General features: G+C 38.3%; 4 protein-coding genes across 6 annotated transcripts; 2 read left to right on the top strand and 2 right to left on the bottom strand.

The window, feature by feature from the left end:
- Positions 1 to 35: 35 nt before the first annotated feature.
- LOC103404163 (phytyl ester synthase 2, chloroplastic-like) lies at positions 36 to 5,625 on the bottom strand. Its single transcript, XM_070816586.1, has 14 exons — positions 4,834 to 5,625; positions 4,135 to 4,186; positions 3,914 to 3,969; positions 3,504 to 3,662; positions 3,146 to 3,250; positions 2,914 to 3,014; positions 2,524 to 2,645; positions 2,216 to 2,324; positions 1,782 to 1,912; positions 1,200 to 1,572; positions 973 to 1,086; positions 790 to 875; positions 543 to 652; positions 36 to 445 (listed from the first exon to the last, which is right to left on the bottom strand). The coding sequence occupies exons 1-14, from the start codon at positions 5,264 to 5,266 to the stop codon at positions 255 to 257; spliced, it is 2,142 nt and encodes a 713-aa protein (XP_070672687.1). The 5' UTR covers positions 5,267 to 5,625; the 3' UTR covers positions 36 to 254.
- A 5,698-nt stretch (positions 5,626 to 11,323) lies between these two features.
- Positions 11,324 to 12,422, top strand: LOC103404164 (CASP-like protein 1F2). Its single transcript, XM_008343052.4, has 3 exons — positions 11,324 to 11,691; positions 11,796 to 11,925; positions 12,011 to 12,422. The coding sequence occupies exons 1-3, from the start codon at positions 11,468 to 11,470 to the stop codon at positions 12,233 to 12,235; spliced, it is 579 nt and encodes a 192-aa protein (XP_008341274.1). The 5' UTR covers positions 11,324 to 11,467; the 3' UTR covers positions 12,236 to 12,422.
- A 245-nt stretch (positions 12,423 to 12,667) lies between these two features.
- On the bottom strand, positions 12,668 to 15,849 carry LOC103404165 (uncharacterized). 3 transcript variants are annotated; one of them, XM_008343053.4, is made up of 12 exons: positions 15,543 to 15,849; positions 15,076 to 15,324; positions 14,864 to 14,938; positions 14,715 to 14,773; positions 14,472 to 14,607; positions 14,298 to 14,394; positions 14,139 to 14,205; positions 13,877 to 13,975; positions 13,654 to 13,743; positions 13,394 to 13,548; positions 13,178 to 13,279; positions 12,668 to 13,095 (listed from the first exon to the last, which is right to left on the bottom strand). In XM_008343053.4, the coding sequence occupies exons 2-12, from the start codon at positions 15,272 to 15,274 to the stop codon at positions 12,924 to 12,926; spliced, it is 1,251 nt and encodes a 416-aa protein (XP_008341275.3). In that variant the 5' UTR covers positions 15,275 to 15,324; positions 15,543 to 15,849; the 3' UTR covers positions 12,668 to 12,923. The 3 variants fall into 3 exon arrangements, with proteins under 3 accessions (XP_008341275.3, XP_070672686.1, XP_017179311.3); XM_070816585.1 differs by having other exon boundaries at positions 15,472 to 15,546; XM_017323822.3 differs by lacking the exon at positions 15,543 to 15,849 and adding an exon at positions 15,462 to 15,538.
- Positions 15,850 to 23,044: 7,195 nt separating this feature from the next.
- On the top strand, positions 23,045 to 25,925 carry LOC103404166 (uncharacterized). The gene is made up of 5 exons (XM_070816584.1): positions 23,045 to 23,380; positions 24,787 to 24,885; positions 24,980 to 25,088; positions 25,172 to 25,371; positions 25,509 to 25,925. The coding sequence occupies exons 1-4, from the start codon at positions 23,199 to 23,201 to the stop codon at positions 25,259 to 25,261; spliced, it is 480 nt and encodes a 159-aa protein (XP_070672685.1). The 5' UTR covers positions 23,045 to 23,198; the 3' UTR covers positions 25,262 to 25,371; positions 25,509 to 25,925.
- Positions 25,926 to 27,756: the final 1,831 nt, after the last annotated feature.

Here is a 27,756-nt window from a genome sequence, read left to right as displayed (position 1 = left end):
TGAAAAAGGACGGCACATGAATTTGGGCACAAGGATCCAAAACCATAAGCGTGATATTATTATAAAAAGGCCTGAATATTACACTATTTTACAACTAAACCACAGACCATACAATTTTGAATCAAATTGCCCTCTTCTTCAACGGTCTGTTTTTAGAGTCAAGTGATGAGATGAGCTATCCTGTGTTTGTGACCAAGGATGTTCAAGGAGGTTGTCCGTCGATCGCCAAGATCATCGACGAATATCTTCGTCGATCAGATATCGAATGTAGGAATTTCAGATGTGAAGCCATGTCTGACCTGGTATTGTATCCGAGACAATAACGTTCTGTAAGGATCCTTCTCTCTTTTCTCCTTCAAATAAGCAAGGCAATCCTCAACTTCTGATTTCACTTGTAAATACAGTTCATGAGCTTTCTCCCTGTCTCGTAATTCCTGCTTCCTCCCTTCACATGGACATTGTTCCCAGTAACGTTCAAATTAAGTCAATCAGCTTGCACAATTGATCATACGTAAACACATGAACAAGTATGCAGAACTTACCTTCTGTTTCAATTGGTTTTCCAAAATAATAATAGAACCTGCCTGGAAATTTCGGTATGATTCCCGGCAGGTGTACATCCTGGTTTCCTACCTCCCCGCCAACGCCAATTCTGTTATCACAAGATCGCATTGACATTCAACCATAACGTTGATCTTTCGAAGCAAGGATGACAAGGAAATGTATAATCACACGAAGACCGAAAGTTCTACTGGAATCAACGAAAAAATATCATCTCAGATCGATTACCTCACTTTCGCAACCTCATCTGTTACCTCCTGTATAGACTTCTTGAGTGGAGGAATTCTCATTTGGTCGTTGTAATCCAATAAAAGCTGATTACAAAGAAGAGACAATAATTATTCTGAGAATGAGTGGTGTGAATAACCAAAGCTCAGCAAACCTGTGGTTTTATTTAACGAGGAGCCTTACTTCACCAATATCATCTTCTCCAACAGCGCCAAAAGGTACGATTTTGGCTCCAAATCTAGCTGCCATTCTCACAAACTCCGACTGTTGTGGCCAGAATAACTTATATTCCTCCCCCTGGAAATATTCCAAGTTCAGTTCAGTGGAACTGGTCCACTAAGATAATTGGAATTCTAGGCTTATCTAGTCTTCTCAGAGACAAATAATAACAATAATAAAGTGATTGCTACCTTCCGGTGAAGAGCCTCACGCACTCCACCTGGATATAGTAGGACGTGAGACTTGGTGGAGAGGAGTTTGTATAAGTTTGCACCAGAGACAGGAACTGCACCCAGAAGTCTGATTGTGTCGAATATAATAGAGGGATCAGGAAACTTTCCTTCTCTGAACTTCATAAACATCATCGGATGTGCTATTCCTCGCAATTGGATGTTTCTTTCCTCAAACATCTGAATTACCAAGGGAGCCATTTCAAACCCCAGTAACATGTGATAACCAACAAACAATACAGGGCCCTCGGAAGGAATCCCGGCAAGGCCCCTCACAATCTTCCCATCTGCTAAAGTTGAGAACATGACTGGGCTAGTGGCCATGGTTAAAAATCTACACAAAATGCACAGTGATCAGACATTACACATTAGAGGTTTAGTAATATTGTAGCCAGCTTATGCATAATTTCCATCAGCTCTTTCTTCTGTGGCTCAATATAATACGACACGGATAAATAAAGCTACTGTCTTGGGGGCTTCATACACAGCTAAGATAGCAGAAAGTACAACTGCAATTGTAAATTCCAGGAAAATATTACCCACCTGTTTGATTCAATTATATTTTTGACTTCTGAAGGCGTTAGTGGTATGTAATCAGTAACAAAGTCATGAGTACTGGAACGACGATAGAAACAAGTGGCCTTGATGACAGTTACCAGATCAAAATTATCTTCCTGCCATGGATTGCGAGAACAAATATACGTATCAAAGTAAAAACTTACAAACTCAAAAATCTGGTTATAAAATAACAGCATAGCATTGGAATTTCAGGCATAGCAGAGAGTAGCTAATTCAACAAAAGTTGATCCATTACTCCAATTAAATGACCCTAAGTATCTAACTCTACCATTTAACTTTTTTCCTTGGAGATGTTGGGTTTGGAAAGTAGCAGAGAGAAAATTCATTTGTTTTATCAGGGCTTATACTATCACCAATAAGAATGTAATGTATACATGCACATATAGAAATCATCCTACCAGGAAGAGGAAATGACCTCTGTTGGCAAACGTACGAATCTCACATTTTGCAAGGGTGCGTTTGAGTCTTTCTCCTTCCGCTTGACTAGGTAACAACTGATCCAGTCCACTTATAGGACAAATAAAAGTTAAGTTAGCCCCATCATTCTAGAAAGATGACAGGCGAAAGCAGTAAAGTGCTCCGATGCATGACTATACTTGACGAGCAGATCACAACTATTCCAATAAATTTCCGTAAACTCAAATTACACCCTATTTACATGTTTACTTGCAAACTCTTTGTGTAGCCTTGAAAAAAAATAGTAGACCTGGAAAGTATCAGCGTTTCAGCTTTCACAGCGTGGAGACGTGAATTGGCATATTGAGATGCTGATCTAATCATTTGTAGCTTCCACAGAAGTGTTTCTCGAGGTAAGATGTCACCAAGAGCCTGTGGCTTCAACCATTAATTCTTTCCGCAAACACAATTAATAAACATGAAAGATCAGAAGACAACCGATCCTCTTTTAACTGACTTCAGGGGTATGGATTATACTAGTGATAACATATAATGCTACATAACAGAAGCTTGAAAACAACACATCATAAGCATCCATATATGGAATGAGGATTGAACACATTTTGAATGTATAGACTGATCCGATGTTTGAAAACTTGCGAACAAAGCATTGTTAGTTTGTCGCATAGTTGTGTCTTACAGAGAGGTAAGACGTTGACGCAAGAAGATCACGTGATAGCTTCTCAACTGTCTGTGGCAGAGGACGTCTAAGTCCCGTCACCAAGTTACCCATCAGAAAACCTAAATTCATGAAAAAGAGTTGCAGGTTGTTCAATAAAATTCTGTTGTTGCAAGTACATGAACTTCGAGCCAGTAATTCATCATAACTTGGAGCAACGAACATAATAAAAGGTGGAATAAAGAAAGCAGACCTGTCGTTGAGCTCACTATGTGAGGAAGGCTAAGAGGAAGTGAGTCAGGAATGACCTGCAGTAAAGGTATTAATGGTTGAAGTTGGGACTTGCTGAAGGACGTAGCTGCACATGGATACCAGGTAGGAGCTAACCCGAGTGAGCAAAAGTATCAATTGAATAGCTTCCGTATTAGAGCTAAATCATTTAGTTTTTTATAGAAATGCTAAGCATTTTGCGCTTATCTAAGATGAATTAGTGAAAATTCAATGGACCTAGTCAACTAATACAGTTTATACATGAATTTTCGTATATCAGCATGCTTATTTACTACTCGTTTATCCCGGAATCTTTGAACTTTGTTTGAGGAGCGTCTTACCTGGATTAGCCAAAATTAGAACAAGGTCAATATCAGGGTTAAGGGCAGCCACAGAAAGCGCAAGACATGCTCCAAGAGATTCTCCAACAAGATAAATAGGCCTATTTGGAGCGAGACGATGCTCGGATCGAACTGTTCTTTCAACCAGCTTCACTAGGTCTGACACATGGAAATTAATAGAAGGACCAAATTATATAGGAATTCATCGATCTCTTTCATCCAACCAAATAGGAAAACAGGAACAAGGTGCGCCGTTTTATCTTCACATATGATTTTCACCACTGTTACGAATACTATGAGGACCGAGTGAATCAAACATTTTGTGCCACACAAGATCAACAATGCTAATGAAACTACCTAATGTTTGTATCAGTACAAACTACAGAGGCATATCAAAGAGAAGGAAGAACCTGTGAATGGTGTTCGATCCTTTACAGGAATATGCAAGCACCAGACATCAAAAATCCTTCACACATCATCAAGTAAACAAAAAATTAAACATATATGATATCAAATCAATTAACTAAACAAAATTAGTTCTAGCAGAAGGAACAAAATTATTCAGTTCAAAAAGTTGGAAAACAAAAAAATTAATTCCGAAATGCAGAAACAAATTTGAGTTAGGACATACTTTCCAAGTTTCTGATGATGCCTTGTGAGCCCAAGTCCAGTCCCATCAATTCCTACATTATTCATTCCAAATATTTTTTAGGAAAAAAGAATTCAAATACTTTCGATTTTAATTTAATTGAAGCAATAGTTTCTCAACTAAAAATACAAGATCATTGGTCCCTTAACTCATCAAAAAGTGTAGCTATGGTCATTTTCATCAACTTCGTCAGAATTCCGTCAAAATGAGTCATGTCGGAATGACAATTGCTACAATTGAGTTAAAGTTGAAGAACTATTGATCCAATTGCATTAAAATTGAGGGATCATTTCTCTAATGGGGTGAAAGTCGAAGGACAATTTTTCTCATTTGTTTTTCCATATTTGCCTTTTGATTCGACCTTACGTGTGGCACGTGACTCATTTTTATGAAAGTTCTGACAGAGTTTATGAAAAATATCATAATTGCACAGTTTGATGAGTTAAGAACCAATAATCATAAATTTTTAGTTGAGCGGCAAAAATACAGGCTTGAGCAGTAATTAGACATGCGCGATAATCATTGAACTTTTATCTCTGTGAGCGATCGCAAATCAGAATCATTGTCTCGTAATTGAAAGCTCACATTTGTAATGATGGTGATGATGATGCCGTCATTTGCAGAGATTTAAGAAAAGGTCAAAGTTGGATAAAGTTCAAAAAGCAGAGTGATTTTTATTACCAGGCAAAAAAAGAAGCAGAGGAGAATTGTCCAAGCGGGAACCGCAGCCCAAAGGAGAGAACCAGCGAGGCGGTCCACCACCACCGCCACCGTCGGAGCTGATGAAATCCTTGGCTTGCTCGAAGTAATCCTTCAAGCTCAGGCCCTGCTCTTCCGCATCCAACTTCTTCTCCTCCTGACCAGCCTGCCTCTTCGTCTCTGCAGCTGACTTTGTCGTCGTCGTATGAGCATCCTTCTCAGAGGCCTTGCCGTTTCCGATATTCACTGTGGTCAGGCTCGTCGGAGTGTGGTCAGTAGACACAGCGGCTAGCCTCCGAAATGGAGTCGAGATCGGATTGAACTTAGATTTTCCGGATGATGATGACGACGTCAGTTCCTGACGGATAACGGATGGCAGGCGGGCGGGGAAAAGACAAACTCCGGTGGAGGCCATGGAATAACAGAGGCTGCTTGCGGGGAGGCCGATGGCTCCCGGCTGGCGGTATTTAGAGATTTGAACGCTTATCAGTCAAAGTTACTCTATCATTTGAAGAATAATAATGATTATTAGAGAATTTGAACACTGCTCGTTTAATCGAGATTATTAAATTTGACAAGGGCACTAAACAAAAAGTGCTACTGCTAAGTAAGTAGTAGTGGAGGAGGAAAGGAGGGGAAAGATTTTTCAGTGTTTCCATGGAAAAATATTTCGGAGAGACGGCTCTAGTTTGTCTAGCGTGGCGTTGTCCTTTCTCGCTTCTGTCTTTGTCGTTTGGAGTTTTGTCCAACTTGAGATGAGAAAGGTAAGGAGTTGGATGGCACGCCACTGCTACAGTAGTCTACTTGGGTACGTCTGTGTACGCGAGATTGTAATGATAATTTCAGTTGAACCGATTAGTTTGCGCATTGAATAGTGCTTATTAATATATTCACGGTTCAATGTCACGTTATAGCTCAACGGTCATACATATTCTATATCACCTCGTTTGTGTTGTTCACATGTTAGACGTAAGATCATCACATGTGAGAGATCTTGCATAAGCTTATAAGTAAACTAGATTGGGATTGAAATAGCTCTCAATATGTCACCTCACGTATGGCGAATTTTAAAGCTTAATACGTAGAGAACACAAATCAGGTAACGTGGAGCACGTACATGCATGACAACTTGCATACAACCACGTGTGTTCCCACACATATGTGCCACGTGCCATCAAAGAAGTGATTGTCATACGTGCCACGTGTGTTACCACACATACGAAACAAGGGGTTTTGTATTTTCTCATCACCCAAGCTCATGTACTGGGTCTCACTTATGTAAGGAGTACTGCATATGACTAATCGTATAAATGAATTTATTGACATTGTGACATTCCAAACGGATAACACATGGTTATTTGCTTTAACATTTTTCACATGATCAACGCAGAATACCATGACGGCGTTGTCGGGTATCTAGGAAAGTCTCCTGAAAGGAAACTTAGCAAGAGATTGAGGAAAATAGTTTGCAAGTGGAAATCCTTAAAATCCTGACAAAGCAAATCTGGATGGGATCCTCTTCCGTAGTAAAATGGTTAGAAACTTTAGGAGTGGATTTGATGGATTTGTGATTCAGCAATAGAAAGTACAGGAACGGCTAGTGTGCATGAGAGCAAGTCCACCCCTAAAGACTTTGCGTCAGCACCCAGTCCATTTATCCACTCAAGTGAACAGTGATAGACTCTAATGAACAGTAATAGACCAATGCATCTCCACCCCTAAAACTAAATAGCCTAGTCAATTTTATTAAAATATTATTAATTTTTATTATAAAATAATAATTTGGTATTTTACTTTCTGACTTCTTCCTTTTTTTTTCTTCTGGAAATGGACCTCCTCCTCCCCACACCAACGCTCCCGCACCACACCATTCCAGAAATTTTTTATGGTGTAAAATGACGAGGCTGCCCATCTCATCTTCAGATCCCATGGTTTGGATGATGAGTTAGAGGGGTAGAATCGTCTTTTTATGAATAGGGTTTCAGATTGGGGTTAGTTCCTTCCCCCGTCACTTCGTTCTTTCTTCGGCGCAGGCAAAGCCATGCGGATCCTGGCATGGCAGAGTGGAAGGGAGACAGTGAGAGAAAGAGCAAGTGACAGTGAGAGAAAGAGAGAGTGGTTGTCCGGATAACAAGGAGAGAAACAGAGAGGGAGGGGTTGGGATGGTGAATAGAGTCGATCCTGGTCTCTTCGTCGTCGTCTCGCCGGAGCTTGCAAGGGGAAGGGGGATATGGTGTTGAATATATGGATTTATCAGGGGAAGGGGGTTGATGGGGTAGCCATGACGTCAACATGGCGTCAAATGACCCGTCTCCTTCCTCTGTCGATTTTAGGTCGGCCTGTGGACTGGCTTAGGCTGGGTGCAGTCTATTCCATGGGCTGGAGTGAATTGGCTGAGTCCCAGCTTGTTTTTTCCACTGAGTGCCGGGCTATTCCACCTCCGGTGGAACTGCTCTAAAAAAGACCCGCGTTGCTGGCTTGCTTGCTTGCTTGACCGAAACAATACACAAAAGAAGGAAAAGAAAAGGACGGTTGGGTTGGGAGTCGTTTGTTTTTTGGGATGGAACCACTTTTGAGTACACACACTCATTACGGCAACGTCGGTAAGAGATGGAGGTTATAAGATGGACTACTTCTATAAGTTTATGAGAGATTTTTTAGTGTGCTTGCAATACGAGAATATAAGTCATATGTATGTTATTATACAAGTGGAGGAACATTTGAATAAAAATCTTTCATCCACTTGTATGATAACATATAATATATGCCTCGTATTACGGCATATTGAAAAATCTCTTCAAGTCTAGAATAGATTCAGGAGAAATTTTTTAGTGTGTTGGGAACACGGCTCGGTACATCAAGTATAATAATACAATTGATTGGAAACTTAGAAAAAAAATAAAATAAACCTAACTAATTATATTATGATACTTGATGCATCGGCCTATGTTTCTAACCAATTATATTACGACATTTGATTAGAAACTTGTAATAATGCACAAATAATAGTAAAATAAGTATACAAGTCACAATCATGATAAACTATTCCACATGATGAACATACCAATTCATAGTTGATCAGCTGGTTTAGCATCGATATGTATTTGATTAGAGAACTGTAGTTGGGATGTGATCCACTTAGATTAGTCATAAAGCTCTTGAAGGTTGCAAGAAGCAAACAAAATACTTTCAACTTTGCCATACCTAACTCCAATTACTCCATCACAGGAGATAATAAACTAATGCAGACGTTGAACAATTGAAATTATTACTATTACTTCCTGTCATAAAGCTCTTAGATTTTTCGTCACTATTACTTCCTGTCATGTCCAAATTTTTTTGGCGTTTTGTTCTACTTTATTACTATATTTTTTTGGCCGGAATTGAATCAGGAGCCTCAAGGTCAAGGAGGAGTCACCTGCATTGCACTAAACTAAACCAACACAGGATTTTCATTTTATAAAATAATTCTTCTAGAAATAAAGTGTATATACAGAATACGGTATAAGGACAAGGAGTGATGATTAATTACAATTCAACACGTGCCAGTTATTGATGGCTTCATCTATTTGTTTACTTGTGTAATTTGAAATTTGTCACAGTATGAAGCAATAATATTTTTAGGTGATCTCTTTAAAATTTCTGACAAAAACAGTTAAATAATCATTTTTTAAAACTTTTATTAAAAAGGTTAAAAAATAAACTAGTTACTTCCACAATTGCACTAGAATTTTAACAACGAATGTTGTAATTTGACTTTGATTTGAAATAAGCCACGATGATTGAAATTTTGTGTCACTCTCAGTCACGAGTCATGTGACTTGTCCCGATCTATGTTCTTTTATTTTTCTTTCATGATTTGATTGATTAGGCGGTTGGAGTTTCCTCTACTTTAATCACGCAGAGCACCACACATGAATAAATTATAATTCCATTCTATTCCAATATTATGTTATGTTATCTCTACCTCCTAATTTTCCAACTTTTTTGTTCTCATAAGATCATCTTTAATCTTTGGGTTAAAAATCAAATTTTTTAGTCTATAAACAGTTTTTCTGCTCTAACCCTTCTGGCCTAAACTTTTAGCCTGAGATTATTAAATAATGAATTTAGACCAATTTTTTTCTTAAATTAACTTTTTTTTTAAATTCAGTGGACTATCGTAAATTAATTTTATGAACATTTTAATATAAAAATATTTAAATTCCGATAAATATTGAAAAATCACTAAATCTTTTCACAAAACAAACCTTCAACTTTCACCAATCTTTCAACTTTCACCAATTGTTCAACTTTCACCAAAAAAAAAATAGTGTAAATAATATTGTAGGAGAAATGGTAGAAAGAAAAATTGGAAGAACGTAGGTGAAAAGTGCGTTTTGTGTAGATGTTTGAACAAATACATAGGTATTTATAGAGTTTTTGGGTGAATTTTGAGTTAAATAATTTTTTTTAATTATTTTAGCAGTTGGATTTAAATTTGAGCCGTTAGATTTTTATTTTTTTTTACCATTAGATTTTATTATATTCGATCTCAGCCGTTGAATTTAATATATTTTAAAATTACATTTAAAAAAAATTAGAATCTGGACTGTTGGATCAACCAACGGTCCAAAAAGCCCAGTCGTTGGGTTGGGTTTGGTGGCCGACACATGCATTGATAGCGAGGCCTACCTTGTCGGGAGTTGAAGGGTTCAACCCGCGTGGGGCGAGTTGGGCGCGTGATCGGGCTGAGAGTGGGCCGAGAAAGGGAGAGTCCACGTGTTTCTGGGCTATTTCTTGGGGGGAATTTGGCCCTCAATTGGCATTTGGCTTTTAGCCCAAAGATTTGGCTTGGGTTGGGTTGGGTTGGGTTGGGTTTTGGGGGGGGATAGAATAGTGGGGGAATTTGACATTTAGCCCAGGATTGGAGAAAGTATAATAATACAAAATCATAAACAAGGATACACGCTCCGATAGTTAGGGCCGCCATTACCAAGCAACTGTTATGGCCGCTTCTATGAGTGGACCGGTCCATCATAATCTTTAGGGCAAAATTTCAGGCCCACAAGCTTGACTCGCAATGGTAGTGGCTACTCCATAAACATGGTCTTAGGTTAGGGGTTTTTAGGAAAAAAAATAAAATAAAAAGAAGGTCACAACCAGTTCTAGTACAATCAAATGGTAGAGGGTTCTTTGTCGCGGGCTTGGGTGGGGGGTTGCTTGAGGGCAAGATTCTATCCCAATATGGAAGTAGCAACATTAAAACACATGCTAGTCACTTTGTCCGTCATGAAATTTGTCTCTCTAAAGACATGCTTCCAAGAAATAGAGTCAAAAGAAGTCGCCAACCACTTAATATCTTCAATAGTATTCCTCAATCTCCAGAGAATTGAGCAAGAGCCGCTAACTGCATCAATGACTAATTTGAGTCGCGTTCAACACACACATTCTTGTAGACCACCCCCTTTTGTTTATTCATTTTTCTCTATCATTTAGTTTGAATAAAATAAAGAGGATGAAGAGAAATAAAAAATAATAATGTAGGAAGAAAAATAGTGTAAAAATTAGAGAAATTTGTAACAATCATCTCTCAACTTTAACTTAATTAGAGCAACAGTCCCTTAACTAAAAATCAATGACCATTAGTTCCTTAATTCATAAAAAAAGTATAGCTATGACCTTTTTCTTCAACTCCGTCAAAATCCCGTCAAAATGAGTTATGTTGGAATGACCATTACTACAATTAGGTTAAAGTTGACGAATCAATGCTCCATCGGATTAAAGTTGAGTGACCGTTTCTCCAATTTAATTAAAATTAAGGGACCATTGCTAAAAAATTTCTCATTTGATTAAAATTGAAGGATCATTATAAAAAATTTATATTTAAAAAAAAACACTTAATAAATGGTTCAAATTATAACTTTGCATGAAAACAAGGTCACGTCTTCGCCAAAATTCAAAATCCGGGGTCCGAATGCCACACTGTGTGTTTTCTTTCTCAGAATTTGCCTTTAAATTCGGACAGAGGACCCATTTATGAAGCTTTTCCTTTTTCCGTCCTAGTTAGGTTGGACTCACTTATTATTACCATCTCTAAAACCCTCAGATCGCAATTCACCATTGGATTTTCTCCTCCTTGCTCTTTGACAACTGTTGGTCAGCAGCAACTCCTACTGATGACCAATCACAACTGAACAAGTGTCTAAGTTGTTGATTTTTTTTATCACAACTCAAACATGTGTCCAACTGTGATTGGCCATCAGCAGGGTTGCCCTGATTTTTTCAACAACCAAGTTCTATCTCGCAATCCCATTTTCTCTGGCTTTTTTTTTTTTTGGAAAACTAATGAAAAGGGCTTGAAAACTTTGAGTTTTAATGATAAGGACAAAATAAAGGGTAAAGTGAATAGTAACAGAATTGACTTTTTAGTATAAAAATATGATTTTTCGTTAAAGTGAACAGTACAGGATTTTTTCGTTAAAGTTCTTTTTTTTTTTTTTTTGGCCAAAGACTTTTTCCACCTTTGATAAAAAGATTCTTTTGCATTTTCTGATGTATTTAGGCTCTCTCCTCCTCTACTGTCTCCGTCTTCTGTATCCATTGGTCTGATCAAACAACCCATCATCAAATCGAAATGGCGTCAGAGACGCCCAAAGAGAATAGCTCCTCCGTCCTCCAAGTCACTTCTTCAGGCGTACCACGGCGGAGGATGTCTTTGTTGACCGCTCAAGTTGCTCTCAGAATCTCAGCCATTGTCTTCACACTCATCGCCATCTCCGTTACGGTCACCAACAGCCAATCCGTCGTCGTGTTCGGATTCAAGTTCGAAGCTCACTACTCCTACTCAACTGCCTTCAAGTAAACCCAGATCCAAAAAGCAAATCAAAGATCCAATTTTTTACAACAGATATGACCACTTTTATTTATTTATTAACTTCTTTTGGGGGTTTCTGTTGTTACAGGTTCTTGGTTGGTGCTAATGTTGTGGTGTGTGCCTTCTCAGTGCTCTCATTGATCTTCCTATCCTTCTTCTTACGCCGTTCTCCGTCTCAACACCTCAAAAACTACTTCGTTCTCTTCTTGCACGACATGGTTAGCAAATTTTTGGAGCGTGAATAACAATTTCCGTTCGTAATTTATCATTGCAGCATTAGTTAGTTAATTGTGTTACTTACAGGTGATGATGGTGATGATGATATCCGGGTGCGCAGCCGCGACCGCAATCGGGTACGTGGGGAAGTATGGGGAGAAGAAAATGACTTGGCAGCCAACATGCGGTTATGTGAAGGAGTTCTGCAACAAAATGACCATTTCTCTTGCGTTTTCTTACCTGGCTTTCTCTGCCTACTTGTTTCTCACTCTCATAGCTGCTCATAATCTCATGCCTCGACCTACTGAATGAACTCAGCAATACAACTTACAAGAGATCTATCCCTTCATCCGAAAACGACATCGAAAATCTCAGAATAGTGGTGGTGGTGGGGTGTTGAATTGATCATTTTGCTATACATATGTTCTCTTAACGATTTAGTTTACATATTACCCCCTGTAGCAATTATGGGCCAATTAATCGTATTTATTTGTACTAATTGTCTCCTTGATGCTTGATGAAATGGTGGCTTCTTTGATTAGGAGATGTTGCAGAAAGTATTTGTGTATTGGGAATTTTCTTTCTTCTATCACCAGAGATACGTATCTGTAACGGGACGCAAATGTGGAAACGCCCCATAGTTTGGGTCCAGTGGTAGGTAAGTTCTTCTCGTTTCTTTTCAATTTTGAAGGGAGGACATTTAATAGGGTCTTTGACAACTTAAGAAAATATGTGGGAGCAGTATTTAATTTCATTGGCACCTAGATTGCAATTAGGTATTTTGTCATCAATATGTAGTGTAACAAAAGGACATGCCATTTAATTCAACAAGCTTGTCACCAATGGGGATGACCCATTTTATGTGCTTGTCTGACTGCCTGGATCATCATATTGCAGTGATGAACATGATCATATATAAAACATATACATAGTGATGTGATATCTGTAATTAAGCTTGTTCTAAATCACTAATAACATGATTAGTGCTGGTCGAAAGACATCACTCTGGAGTTTCAATCTCGTCGTCGCTATCTTTTAGGTGCTCTTTCAAGGTCTGGCCCTCAGCTTCCCACTTTTCGGAATCCCAGGCCTGGTCGATTTCAGGTAGCTGATAGTCATCAGGTCTTAATGACAGTTGAAATTCTGGTAGGTCAGGCAATGTTTGTAGAACCCTGCGTCCGTAATTAAAAGGTTAATTAGATGTTTAGGGGACTCAGATAATTGAGGAAGATAGAGAAAACAATGGCCCCTTACTTTTCTTGTTCTAAAAGGTAGCCATACATCTGGGATTTCCTTGTTGCAACTTCAGGAATTTTCTGATGCAAATGCCTCATAGCTCCCCAGAGTGGAGGAGCCCTGGAATTTAGAAACAAAGAAAAAAATAAATCAAGAATAATCAAGGCAATTAATGCTTATGAAAAAGGAACAAGACTCTTATTTAGGGTAGTATTAAGAGTCAATAATATACACCTGGTAACTGGAGCTGCAAGGCAAAAGGTTAAGCAAGCCTTCTTGCTCTCTGATACAAGTTCTTCCGCTGCAAGAAAACAGCACACAGCGCTAACGTGGCATGACGGTTCATTGCCCTTGTCAAGGATCAGGCCGTGGTAGTAGTATGCTGCAGCCTGCACAGATAATTTACATATGATACAGATATACCTTGATTGTACATATGCAGAAAGAGGAACAACATCATAAGATTTGGGTTTATTATCGATTTTGTTTAAAACCTTTGACTCGAGAAATTTCCATTTGATGAACCAGATATGCTTCTTCCCGCACCCATTATTTGTGTCGCATCCTGACAAGCAGTGATAGGCCTGATGTCGAGAACAGAACAGACACAATAGATAGAAACTGAGCATATAGTCGCAGTCGTCTAAGTAAATTCGAAAGAAGCATAAGCTGTAGGTTTGAATTGAAGTAATGAAGGACTAGAGCATGAATACAAACCTGACTAAAATAGGTCAACTGTTCACATGCCAATCTCCTTTTAACTGACAATGTGGCCTTCTGACATTCAACAGCTAAGCCAAGCTGGATTTCTGTTCCCTGTATTTTTCATCAGGATCAGTAAATCTGTAAATTTACCTCCCAGCAATTACTGTAACTTAAGACTAATCTAATTCATGTTTCTCCACTGCAAATCACCATTGATACTCAATCGGTGTCAATGTCAACATAAGAAAATCGATTCCACTCATCAAGAAAGTACCTGGCCTAGAGTTTGATAAGAAATGGCCTCCAACACACCATCCCGCAAAATTTTGGGCAAATTTTTCCTGTGTTCATGACATAAATTATGTATTAGTTTTAAGTATTGGCACCGTCTAAATCCCAAATTTAATGTTATGTTACTTTCAACTCTACGTACTTGATTTCGGGTGGTATGCGAACCAGGACATCCCGGACACAGAATTCCAAGTAGCCGGATGCCTTGAGCAATAAGTCGACAGCTTCTCTCTTGGAATCTGGAAGAAAAGAATATAGTTAAGGTTAGCCATCAGGTGAACATGTATCATAAAAGCATGCGGACAAGAGTACAAACCTGAAGAAACTGTCCTTGTAGTCGAACCAGAATGGTCGAGCGGGATCATCAAGGTGTCAGCCTCCGACAATGTAAGCATAGCCATCAGGTGCAGAACAGACAGTACTTCAAACCAGGAGTTTGCCGCACATGCTTCCTGCAAGTTATCACATTTGATCAGACCTCGATTGCAAGGAAAATTAATAACAAATCATCCGGGTTATCCCATCTTGAAAAAAAGCTAGTTTTTGATGGTCTATTTACCTGTTTTCCATCCTCCAAACATTTCCACTTGAATTCAACCAATCTCTCCAGACCATATTCTGTTGCATTTTATATGCAAATTAGCATTTGTTTGTGTGTGTACGAGAGAGAAGAGGGGAGAGGGTGGTAGCAACTTCCTAGTTTCAAACCTCTCTTGGTGAGCCCAATTAAAACAGACAAGTACTCCTCCAATGCTCGCCGCAGTTCTGATATAGCAGATCCACCTGCAACAACAACAACATTTGCACTAAAACTAAATACTTGTACATTTTCCCAGAAACCCAACATTGACTGTTACTGAGGAGCCAATTATCTCTCCCGATCCTCTTCTGTTTAATGTAAAAAAGATGGTAGAGCATACCAGTATCCTCTGCAACTAAGACAATCTGATTGCGAAGAGACGACAGTCTGTCAACAAGATCTTTTGGAATGAGGCCTCTAAGACGCTTTTGAACATCAGACTGAGCCGGGATTCGCGTAGACGGGACAAAGACCACGACTTCAGGGACAGTCAACTTCTTCTTTCCTCGAATAGCATAAACAGAAGAAGCGCACCCCATTTTGTTTTGTGGGTGTAAATATTGGTTTCAAACATAACAACAAGAACATCCTGCACAAAAAACCAGCCATCCACCTCTATGTTTAGCCCCATCAGAAAAACAAAGATTAAAACAATAAATGCAAAACAAACACCAAAATGTGTACAAGTTTATTAGTAAATAACAAGTGAGAGATTAGAAGATAGACCGTCGCTGACCCGACTATGAAATCTTAGATGGATACATGGTGCATGAATAAAAATAGAAGACAAACCGAAATATAACTTACTGGCTCCAGAGAGGATAGGACAGTGAGAGAGCTGTGAAGCTTCCATATCTGTATTTCTATCTCAGATATGTGAGAGAGAGAGAGAGAGAGAGAGAGAGAGAGTAGAGAGAGAATCTGGAAACAGGAAGCTCAGTGACCGAGACAAGTCTCACATGGCGTAGACGTTGAAATGTCGATTCTGTGCTTTGTTAAAGGAGCCTCCGTTGAAATTCATCGAAGAGAAAGAGTTTGTTTAATCCAGGTGGACGACGAACGTGCGCATGTGGCTTGCGAGCTAAGGCAGGCAGCAGAAATTTTTAGTTGGAACGGGAACACAATAGGTACATTACGTGTTTTAATAGAAGTGTTTGGAAATTTTATTGTTTAAGATATTAATTTTTTAGCACATAAATTCCACTATTTGTATAGTAACACGTGATATACTATCCCGTGTACCAGTCATAATAAAAAATCTTTCCACAAATGAGAGATCCCATGGGGACCATCTTATACCAGCTGGCTGATTTTTCCTATAAAATGTCTTGGTCCTTGGATCTGCCACGTCATATGCCGGTAATTTGGGACGAGATTTGCTCCATCACTTTTTCGGATTTCTCTTTAGCTTTACTCTATTATCTACGATGTTAGTCAAATAATGGGTTAGAATGTGACAATAATTTCAATGAATAACAGGAAAATAATGTATTGGTCTTTTATGTTTTGTTACTCAAGTTGGAAGGACTCATTTTTTTAATAGTTATTATTAAGGAGATGAGACGTTTCGAACTCAGGACGTATGAGTATAGAATCCATATTTTATCTATTAGGATATTAAATCACATGCAAATTAAAAATATTCGTTAACTTGCAAATAGGCTACAAACTCCCTCACTAACAAAGTGACAATGAATAATTTATGCCTATAGTACTCGAAGATCAACAATAATTGAACGTAGAACATCATGTGCATTTTTATATGACCTTTTTTTAGTGTTGAAAACTACCAGAGAGAGATAGAAAAGCAGATTCAGGGGGTGTCAAGTAGTGCCAATGAAACCGCAATGCATGAACCCCACGAGCACGTACGAAGGATGCATGACATCATTATTCTTCATGATTAAATATATATATATATATATATATATATAGCCACATCCATTTTTAAATATTTTGGAAAGGAGGGGAGGAAGGTCAGATGCTTTAAGTTTCCAATAAAATGAAAATTAATGTAAAAACAACTTAATTAACTTTGTAAGATCCATCGATCATGTTACCAAAAGGATGTGGACACATGCATGTAACGCTAGCCTGGTTTGCAGAGCAAATATAAATTCAAAACCACACAATTGTACAAAATTTGTAGCACTAGCGTATACGTACGTCAAGACTAAGGCTTACACACTCACTACCTACGTACTCAGTTCAACTCTATATAGCATGTATATGTAGGACTGTGGATACGAGTCGAGCCAAGCACCAACGGACTTGTCAGGACTAAAATATGAAAATCATACTGTGAACACGAAAATTTCCTGAAACGAAAGAGATAAGAACAACGTGCACAAAATAATATTTGTATTTGATGATTTCGGGTTACAATCTCTCTCAAATTTGATCATCTGATTCGATCTCCATAAGGTATTGATTTGTGGATGTTTCGTTGATCCAAGGGCCGTCGAGGCTTGATCTTGGATGAACTGTTGGAAGTTTCTTCAAGGGGCCGTGGGCTTGATCTTTGAAGGTGGATTTGAGCGGATCTTCAAGGAGCCGTTGGGGCTTGAACTTGAGGATGAGTGTTTCTTCAAGGGCCGTTGAGGCTTGATCTTGAATAATGGTGATGAACGGATCTTTAAGGGCTTTTTGGGCTTGATCTTGAAGAATAGTGATGAACGGATCTTCAAGGGCTTTTGGGCTTGATCTTGAAGAACGGTTGTATGTGTGGATTTGTCGACGTTGTTGATCCAAAAGGTCGTTGGGGCTTGATCTTGGATGAACGGATGATGAACGATGGTGCTTTCTTCAAGGGCCGTCGGGCTTGATCTTGAATTGGTGGAAGTTCTTCAAGGGCCTTTGGGGCTTGATCTTGAATTGGTGGATGGTTGATCCAAGGGCCGTCGGGGCTTGATCTTGGAAGAACGATGAACGAGGAACGAGGAACGAGGAACGAAGAACACTTTCTTCAAGGGCCGTCGGGGCTTTGATCTTGAATTGGTGGATGATTGTTGATCCAAAGGGTCGTTGGAGCTTGATCTTGGAAGAACGAAGAACGAAGAACACTTTCTTCAAGGGCCGTCGAGGCTTGATCTTGAATTAGTGATTGTTAATCCAAGGGCCGTCGGTGCTTGATCTTGGAAGAACGATGAACAAAGAACGAAGAACGAAGAACACTTTCTTGATTCTTCGGGAACCTGGATGCTTGAGAGCTTCGGAGTTTCAGAGTTTCAGAGCTTCATGAATTTTGCCTAATGATTTTGGTTCCCCCCCTTCCCAAATGAATGAAATGGGCTTGTATTTATAGAATTTTCCAAGGCCTAATTTTGAATATAATATTCCAGATGAAATAAGTCGTTTCTGCCAGGTGTTGACACGTGTCCTGTTTGATGACTTTTCCGATGATTCTCGATTTTTTGTTTAGACACACGCTACGTGTAAAATTTATGTAATACATGAGCGCTGAAACTTTGATTTATCGGTCAACATTTATTTACCGAAATTTCGATGTCTACACATACACTTTGAATTGAAAAACAGGTTCATACGAGAGAGAATTCTCTATATTTCTAAGATGGCACTATGACGTTTCATACTAATAAATACAATTTTATTACACGAAATTTAAAACGTGGAACATTGCATAATTAGCCGGAAATATAGAACATTACATGTGCTTTTTCATGCACTCATATCAAACTTTAGTCTTTGGGCCTTTTATTTGAAAAAGGTCAATCCTTATAAGTTGACAGAAGGAGCTGCCATGCACAAACAAAACATGAGCCCCTTGTATTGGAGCAAGGTTTCTTTGGGCCGTGGCCACGCCAATTTTGTGAGACATGCAAAGTTGCACACAGTCGGCCACATGTAAGAACTTCTCATTTCACAAATCTGGTACGTTACTTTCGTCAAATTAACTTTTTTCTTTCATATTCAACAATGGGTGTATTTGAAAGAAAATAATTTAGTTTAGATTGAATAAAGGGTTCTTTAGATATAAACATTTGCATATCTCAAATTAAAAGAACATTAAAGATGAAAATAAACATGAGTGTGAATAGAAAAAATTAATGTGCAAAAGTCATTTTTCTTGAACCGTAAATTGATGCGATTGAGCTAGAGGGTAAAATCAAACAAGTCAATGACGAGAAAGCGTGGAGATTTGGTTATGGTTTTCGTGGGGAGGCATTTGACATTGTAAGAACAGGTGGATGAGTGGGGCATCTCAATTCTCAATTAATGGGTTGACACTTGACCGATGCCGCTGGAAAAGTCTGGAATCATGTTCTCCTAGAGATCACGGCTGAGTGAGAGATGTGAGGCAGAGGGATGGGTAGACGAAGAAAAAAGGAATAGAAAGGGGTATCTATTATCTAGAGAGGAGAGTGGTAGTACTATTAGTAGTAGTGCTGGTTTGGTATTACTGTACTTTGAAAAAAAATTTGATTCTGTTGTGCTGTGAGAATAAACTCATTTTTGTTGCTTCACGTTTTCAGCATTTTTTTTCACTTAAAACTGTGAAAATAAGAAATGTTTACCAAACACATTTTTGAGCTCAATTTTTTTTTATACCCATTTTTTATAAAAGTACTTCAGTACCAAACTAGTACGTAGTGTTCCATATTACTTGTATAGGTAAGGGAGAAGGATTTTATTTTAGATTTTGTTCTTCTTTCCTTTATATCTGATGTCAAAATCTTCTCTTTCTATCTCTTTTCTAATTTCAACGTACGTACAAAAGTGGCCATGAAAAATAAGAGATTGGCACGAAGAGAGCAATCCTTCCTCGCATTAGATTCCCATACTCATATGTGAATAATGAAATTAGCTAGTCACCAACACTAGCGAGCCAAGGGATGCACACGCGCACCAACATCGGCACTATCCCATAACCAACTAGTCAGTATGAGGCTCTTTATAATCGCTTATATATGATTAGAGCCCGTATCAACCTAGCTAGTAGTGCGCCGATATGTGACTCAACACACCTAGCTAGCACAGCATGGGGCGTTGCAAACAAATTACCATTAGACTTACAAAATATATACTTAATTAAATCACTAGCAGAAGAGAGGTAAGTATTGCCAGTTGCAGGGCAAATCTTGGCTTTGAGATGTGTGGAGCAAAAAATAATCGAGAAAAATATGGAGGTGACATGTGGATTATAGGGTGAAAATGACAAAATTACCCTCGAGGAATACCGGAACTCTTAAGCGCGAGCAGTGGACAATCATGACTCAATCAAGGTCAAAAGTGCTCAAAATAGGTAATTATTCAAAACATATCTCATCTATCCTCATCAAATCTTATCCACAAGGTAACCTCCAAATCAATCCTTTCAAATTATATTAATTAGCTAATTAATTGATTTATTACTCAATTAATTTATTAATTAGCTAACAAATTATGAAGCACACCCAAAAAACCATCCAAGTGGCCGGTCCCCATCCTCCCAAAGGGGCTGGTCATACCCCTATAAATTCTACCTCATTTTCTCCAAAACTCAATTCTAACTCTCTTGCAAAATTCTCTAAATTCTCCAAACACTTTTCCCTCAAAATTCTAACTTTGGTATCGGAGGTTCTTCAGCCAAAGACCCCCCCCCACCAATTCATTGGGCGCGTGAGGCTTTTGGCCTTGACCTAATGTGTTATTTGTTTTGTAGATGCAATTTTGTCCAAGAAGAAGAAGACGGAAATTTACTTCCAAAAGATGCATCCATGATCCAATCCACTGAGGCCTACAAGTCCTTCAAAGCAGCTAAAGGGTCGGCATAAAAATACATACAAGTAATTGAGGAGGATAGAATATATTCCAATATATATGGTATGGGAGGAGCCAAAGCCAAATTAAAGCCATATGAAATGAGATAAAGGATATCTGATGAGGGCCAATTGCAGTTGATGATAGGCGATGATCTATTGTTGACCATGATGCATTGATCAGAATCTTATCTCGACCTCTAGCTATATGCATGCATGGTTAATATTATTCCTCTCAATCGATCATGATCACTACTTGGTATGCCAGCTTATAAATAGGAGTCCGAAGGATTGAATTAGAGCATGGGATAGTTAGATGAGATAGATCACATTTGGTGGTCATCAAAAGGAAAAGGAAATATTGAAGAGAGTGTATAACATGAAGAGAAGAGTGTTGTTTGGTAGCCAAGGATGACTTGCCTGCTGTGCTGCCGCGCCCTCCTAATTCCAATCCAATCCAATCCAAGAGGTGGCAGTACGTAAGTACTCACTCTCCTACGTGTTGTTGGGTTCTCCGCAGCAGCCACCAGGCAGTCTCCTTTGGCTAACTTGACAGCCTCTTCTTCTCATGCTATACCCTTCTCTTCTTCTTCTTCCTCTTCTTCTTCTTCAGCTTCTTATAACAATGCAGGATCGGTTGTCAGCATTGTGCATTGTACCCGTAAAGAAGCAAGATCGATCGATATATGATGGATTGAGTTTGACCAGTGCATGCAGGAAGCTGGAGGCCTTACATGAAGAAAAGAGCATTGTTTGGTAGCCAAGGATGACTTGCCTGCCTCCAATCACATGAATGGCATTGTCGTATGTCTAAAATTCATGTTTGGCTGCCAGGCAGTCTCCTTGGCTAATCTCACAGGCTCTTCTCTTTCATGCTAGGCCCTCCTCCTTCTTATTCTTCTTTCTCTCCAAATCACTTCTACTACTATAAGCCCCTTCACACACACACACACACACAAACACATATATAATAGTGCATGTATTAGTTAACAATATACACAATACACTTCACGTACTTACACATTATGATGATGTTTATGTACAAGGTATGCATAGCATTGTTTTCAAACTTATTAGTTATTTCATTCTATGTCAAAGAAGAAAATTTCTAACTTTACCAAAACAAAAATGAATAAGGAATTAAAATTGTATATCTTCAAACTCTGTTCGTATATCTAATAAAATAATGAACTTGATGTAGATATTAATTTATTGATCATGAAAGGTGTTAATGCTCAAAACTTGTAAGTTAACAAATTAAAATATTAAACTCTTGGTGGGTTTGAGATATGGACTGAAATGAAATGAATACAAGGATATATAGTGGTTCGCTGATAAACGAAACTACGACCACTGTAATCTGTTTATATATTTGTGTTACAACCGGACTGACTTGGGAGCCTTCCCCAGATGGAAGGGTCCAACCCCCTTTCTTTACATAATGACCTCTTTATATAGGCAAACTCACCTTGCTAAGGAAGGCCAAATGGGTGGTCTCAAATAAAGGTCACGTGACATCTTCCTATCCACCTTATAAATATCTAGTCTTGGTCAATATGCCTTCATGTAGTGGCTGTTCGAAGAGCACTCGGGGATGTGGTCGTCCACAAACAACTCTGCATGCCCAGCACTCTGCTTAGGACTGCATGCCCAGCACTCTGCCTAGCATTGCTTGCCTAACACTATGGTTTAGTGGTATCAACCTAGCACCCTGATCTAGTGGTCTCGGCCTAGCACTATGATTTGGTGGTCTCGGCCTAACACCTTGGTATGGTGGTCTCAGGCTAGCACCTTGGTCTGCTTAGCACTTCACGTAGCACTGCATGCCTAGCACTCTAGAGATAGTTTACCTTGTGCCAAAAAGTTGTCTCCTGGTCCTCCCTTCTTCCTTTGGGCCTTGGTCATCTCTTATTTTTCTGGGCATTTTCTTAGGCCTGCATCAAAAGAACCATGCGTTAACAAAAGGAAGTTACCTTAAGTACAAGAACGTAGGCACACTCTTGTACATTTATATCGAAGCACGATCAATCTTAAGGATCGTGACATACTATTTCAGTTTGTTTTAAAGATTTAGTAACACATAAGTCGCGTGGGTCTTAGAATAAAAATTGGTCTTATGAGCTATAAGATAAAAGAAAATATTTGTTTTTTCTGTTTCTTGTTAACAGAAACAAAACAAAATTCAAATTGTCCATTTTATTTAAAGTTTCAACGTTGTTTTTTTGTATTTTTGTGAAAAGAAAGAAAGAAAAATAGATAGGGTCAAAATTAAAATATACTCACCTGTCACCAGCATCAAAATGGGCCCGGTACATTAGGCTAGGGTCTCCACCCTCTATCCGTATAGAGGGGAAAACTTTTAGTTGTGACGGAAATACCGATGGTACATCACGTATTTTTATGCAAGTGGTAGAAATTTTTAATTTTTAAGTTAATAACATTTTAACACACATCACCCACCATTTATATAAAGACACATGATGTACCACTTCGTAAGGCGGAAACACTGAAAAATCTCTCGTATAGAGGAGAGTCCAATTAAGTTTAGTTACGAAACAGACCCTAGGGGTTTTCCTTAGGTCCGTAAGTGTGAATTTAACATTTTCCCGAGTTGAGGATCCCAAGCAAACGGGTCTAAACCAAACCTCACCTCCCCTCACCTCAGCGACTCCGTCACGACTCACCACCTCCATCCGAAATCCAAATGGCGATTTCGATCGGCAGCGCTCTCCTCTCGACGGTGGTAGCTCTCTTGCTATTCACGTCGGTGCTCGCGAGCTCCGACTTGCCCTTCATCGTCGCCCACAAGAAGGCCTCCCTCAACCGGCTCAAGTCCGGCGTCGAGCGCGTCCTTGTCTCCATCGACATCTACAACCAAGGATCTTCGTACGGTTCTTCTTGTCCCTCCATTTCCGATCTCAGTTTTCGTTATATCTGCTTCTTTATTTACAGATCCAGCTTAGCGTTCAGTAATTTTACATGCTTGCTGTTAGATTCGCTCGATCTCTATGTGCTTGTTCATGTTTATCCATCCTTGCCTCCATGTAGGATTTTTCTAGCTTACCTTTTGTTTGAAATGGGTTATCTATCTCTGAGTATTGCGGTTAAATTGTAAATTGGTTGTTGTTTATTGGATGTGTATGTTGAATCCTGTTTCTGTTTGGTTGCTGTGAAATTTTGAGCAAATTAGACGAATTAGGTTTTCCATCTTGGAATTTTACTTGTTTCTGTATTGGATAGAAATTCAAAACCAGAATTGTTTCGTCAACTGATCCCCAACTGATGGTCTGCATGCCGCTGTAGACATTAATGTTTTTTATTCTGTATGGATGATTTGATAAAGAGGTCGCACTTGGTGCGATGGCAAGTGCCTTCGCCATGAGCGGTAGGTCTCGGGTTCGAGACTTGGGAGCAGCCTCCTCATAAATGGGACATTCACCTCTCCCAGACCCTACGTAAAGCGGGAGCCTTGTGCACTGGGTACGACGATGGATGATTTGATAACATAAGCATTCCAAAGATTAAGCTGCAATTAATGTTTGAATCTCAATGTTGCAGTATTAGTCGGGTTTATATTATATGTTGTACCTGTTGCATAGAGAATGGCCGTGTTACCGAAACTAATTAAGGCATGGTGAAAAAGTTTGGGGAAGGTGAGGCAAGAGAAAATTGTTGAAGGAATTGGTCATTTTTGAGGGATCGATTGAAGATATGTTTGAGTTGAAGTATGTACTAGTGTTACAAGTTGTGAAAGCATTTCAGTTTTTAATGTTCGTTTTGTAGTTTTCCCTTCAACGTAAAATAGCTTGGTGATATAAAATTCCTTAAATTTAATTCTTTTATAAGGCTAACGTCATGCCCAAATGGGTATCTAATTGACATTTTAGCGATTGACAAGATTTAGTAGCACCCTGCAACTCATTTTAGCACTATTCTCAACAATTTTTTTTTGTTTTGTGGAATTCGTTTTTATGTATTTTTCATGTCTGTGTGCCTTATATATAACTTAACAATGCTCTTTGAGGTCAAATATACGAGGATTTCTGAATCTCTTTTCCTGCCCACTTGCATTAGCTTTAGTTGTTTAATTCTGCATCAGGATAAAGGCACAACCATTTCGTCAGGCTTTTGTTTTTGTATGGGAATCCACTCTTACATTTGTTCGATTTTCCACCACTCTATTGGTTGTGTGTGTTAAGTTAACTGAGATTTATTTGTATATTATTTTTATTTTTATTCTCAGACGTCTTCTTATATATTAGTAATAAAAGTTTGTAATGTGTCCTTTGCAGAACGGCTTATGATGTAAGCTTGAGTGATGATAGCTGGCCTCAAGATATCTTTGAGGTTGTCAGCGGTAACACTTCCAAGTCATGGGAAAGGCTTGATGCGTAAGTTCCAGCTTTTCCTCATAACATATTCTGCTTTGCATGGCTTACTTTCCTTTTGTTTCTTAGTTAATGGCTGCCTAAATGGGATTTGCAGAGGTGCCATTATATCCCACTCTTTTGAATTGGAGGCCAAAGAAAAATTACTTTTCAATGGTGCACCAGCTCTTATTACATTCCGCATTCCCACAAAGGCTGCTTTACAGGTGAGATGCCTGCGACCGGTTCCTTTGCTACTCATTTTGGCTGTATAAATGTATACCTTCTGACTTTTTTCTGTTTCTTATAGGAGTCTTATTCAACTCCAATATTTCCTTTGGATGTTCTGGCAGACAGGCCTCCTGAGAAGAAGTTTCAGTGGGTAAGTTCCATTAAATAAGGGTTATATTATGCAATCTGATTTCGGACAACTTTTACGGTGTTAACTGAGGTGGTGTTTTGTGGTTTCATGAAATTATCTCTGCTGGGGGCCTGACTTTTCAGGTTAAGGTATGAAATACTCTTTTATATGCTGTTGAATCTTTTGTTCTCTGAATTTGTCAAAGTCATCACGAACTTTACAATATTTTCTGAACTGAACATTCCTTTGCTTCATCCCTAACATCTCGACCTTTTCTTATATGCAGAGGTTTCTGGCAAAGTACGGGTCTCTGATCTCTGTTGTCTCCATCGTGGTTCTATTTGTGTACCTGGTTGCCAGTCCATCCAAATCCGGTGCTGCAAAAGGAAGCAAGAAGAAGCGTTAAATCACTGATCTTTGCTTGATGCTAGTGCATGCACCTATGGTGTTGTGAGTTGGTATTTTCTAGTTAGTGGCACATGTTAGTTTCCAAAGCTTCCAAAAATGAATAGTTTAACAAGTTAGTGTAAGATGAACAAACTGATACATACAGCGGGTTTAACCCGAAGGAGGAGGTCTTTGGTAGTGCTTCGGAATCAGTAATTGCTAGTCAATTTTGGATTGAATGTTATTTTTTGCATTTGAGTTTTGATGCTGTTAAACTTGAATATTGGAAATGATACTTGGTACCATAAGCTGTGCATCAATGATTGTAACTGTTCGGGCCTCCTCGATTAACCGAAGAAAAGAGGGAAGATATTGATCGATCCCACCAATCCCTCTCTCCTTTAACAACTAACAATTTAAATCATTACCGTTATCGTTTGTTAAAAAAAGTATATCGAGGATTAGTTCAGTGTTCTTGCTCAGATATTTCATGTGACATGTAAAGATAAAAAGTTTGAGTGAGTTAATCGGTGTTCTTTCGTAATCTTCTAAATGGCAAAAATGAATAGTAGTATAAAGAGAAGGAAATTATTATTTTGTTTTCGCTAAAGAGGGTGTTGAAGCCAAACATAATCATTGTCTGGCCCTAAAAAGGTCATTCTAATCCATCTCCTAAAAGACTAAATTATAAACTAAACCACTCTAAGGTTCACAAAAGTTGTGAAGTCCAAATCTTGATCATGCCCTAACTGAGTCAAAAAGTCAGTAACACAATTCAATTCCGGCTAAACATGATTAAATCTGCAATCCTCAAATCTCTAGCTAAAAAGAAAGATACTAATTGAAAATCCGACCCTATTTAAGTTTAAAAAGAATCAAGATGCAATATTTTTTTTCATTTGTAAGGACATTCATACTATTAAAGATGTTCGGTTTCTCTTAATTAATGATAAGTCACGTGACAATTGTTCGATTTCTCATAATTAATGATAAGTCACGTGACAACTATTCGATTTCTCATAATTAATGATAAGTCACGCAACGACTGTGACGTAACAGATAGACTTATTATAAATTAAAATATTTCTCTAATACATTTTTTTCCTTTAAAAAAAAAAGAACCGGTGGCTAGCCACGATTATCCACCCCTTCCGGGGGCTAAAAAGACTCACAGAGACATTTTAGTCTTCCTCAACCACAATCAAGCAAACTCAGCATCTTGGAGCCTCAAACATGAGACCTCCCTTATTTTTGTATTTCTAATACATTATATGTGGTCAAGGAACTTAGATTGCCATCATTCATCATATACAGTCATGTGGGATATATTAGATTGCAAGACATATATATGAAAAGGTTTTGTACACAAGTCTTATTATTGTAATAACTAATAATCTATATTCATCAAAGGCATGTTTATTTATCAACCTCCCACCAGCCTTCGTTTTTTTTTTTAACAAAAAAATATTATCTTTTTTTTTTAAACAAATGATATTATGATATTATCTACACTAAGGGGGAAGATGTAGGCTTAGCATCACAATAGGCTAGCAATAATGTGGTTCAAATTCGTCTTTGGCGAGAATCGAACCTAAGACCTCTTACTTACAAGTGAAAAGGAATATCACTAAACTGTAGTACTAAGTGAGTAATATTAGGGAAATCACATATTTGTAATAATGTAATGAGTAATATTAGGGAAATCACATATTTATATCACCTAATCAGTATATGTCTATTACATTCAACTCTATAATCACTATTACTTGGATTTGTAGGGAAAATTTGTCATTTTTCATCACATTTAATTAATTGTGTTAAATGACGTAACTCTGAACTTACTTGTCGTTTATTATAAACATATCGCGTTTAGGTTAACCCGCATACCTTATAAATTAATTATAAACTTAAGAACTAAGTTTTAATTAATCCTTTGTTTCCCTCCCATAATTCTTCTTTTTATTTATTCAATTCGACTGCTAAAAAAATGAATAAAGGGGAGAAAAAATGATTGCCAAAATCATTTCATTTCTTTATTGTTTACCTAATAACATTTCATTTCTTTATTGTTTACCTAATAAAATTTATCACCACAAATTAGCCCGATAAATTTCCACTGGGTGTGCAAACCCCAGATAAAACCAAAT

The sequence above is a fragment of the Malus domestica genome, chromosome 17, assembly GCF_042453785.1.
Source record: "Malus domestica chromosome 17, GDT2T_hap1".
NCBI lineage: Eukaryota > Viridiplantae > Streptophyta > Magnoliopsida > Rosales > Rosaceae > Malus > Malus domestica.
The sequence above is the reverse complement of the archived record's forward strand: the minus strand, read 5'-3'. Positions and strand labels throughout refer to the sequence as shown.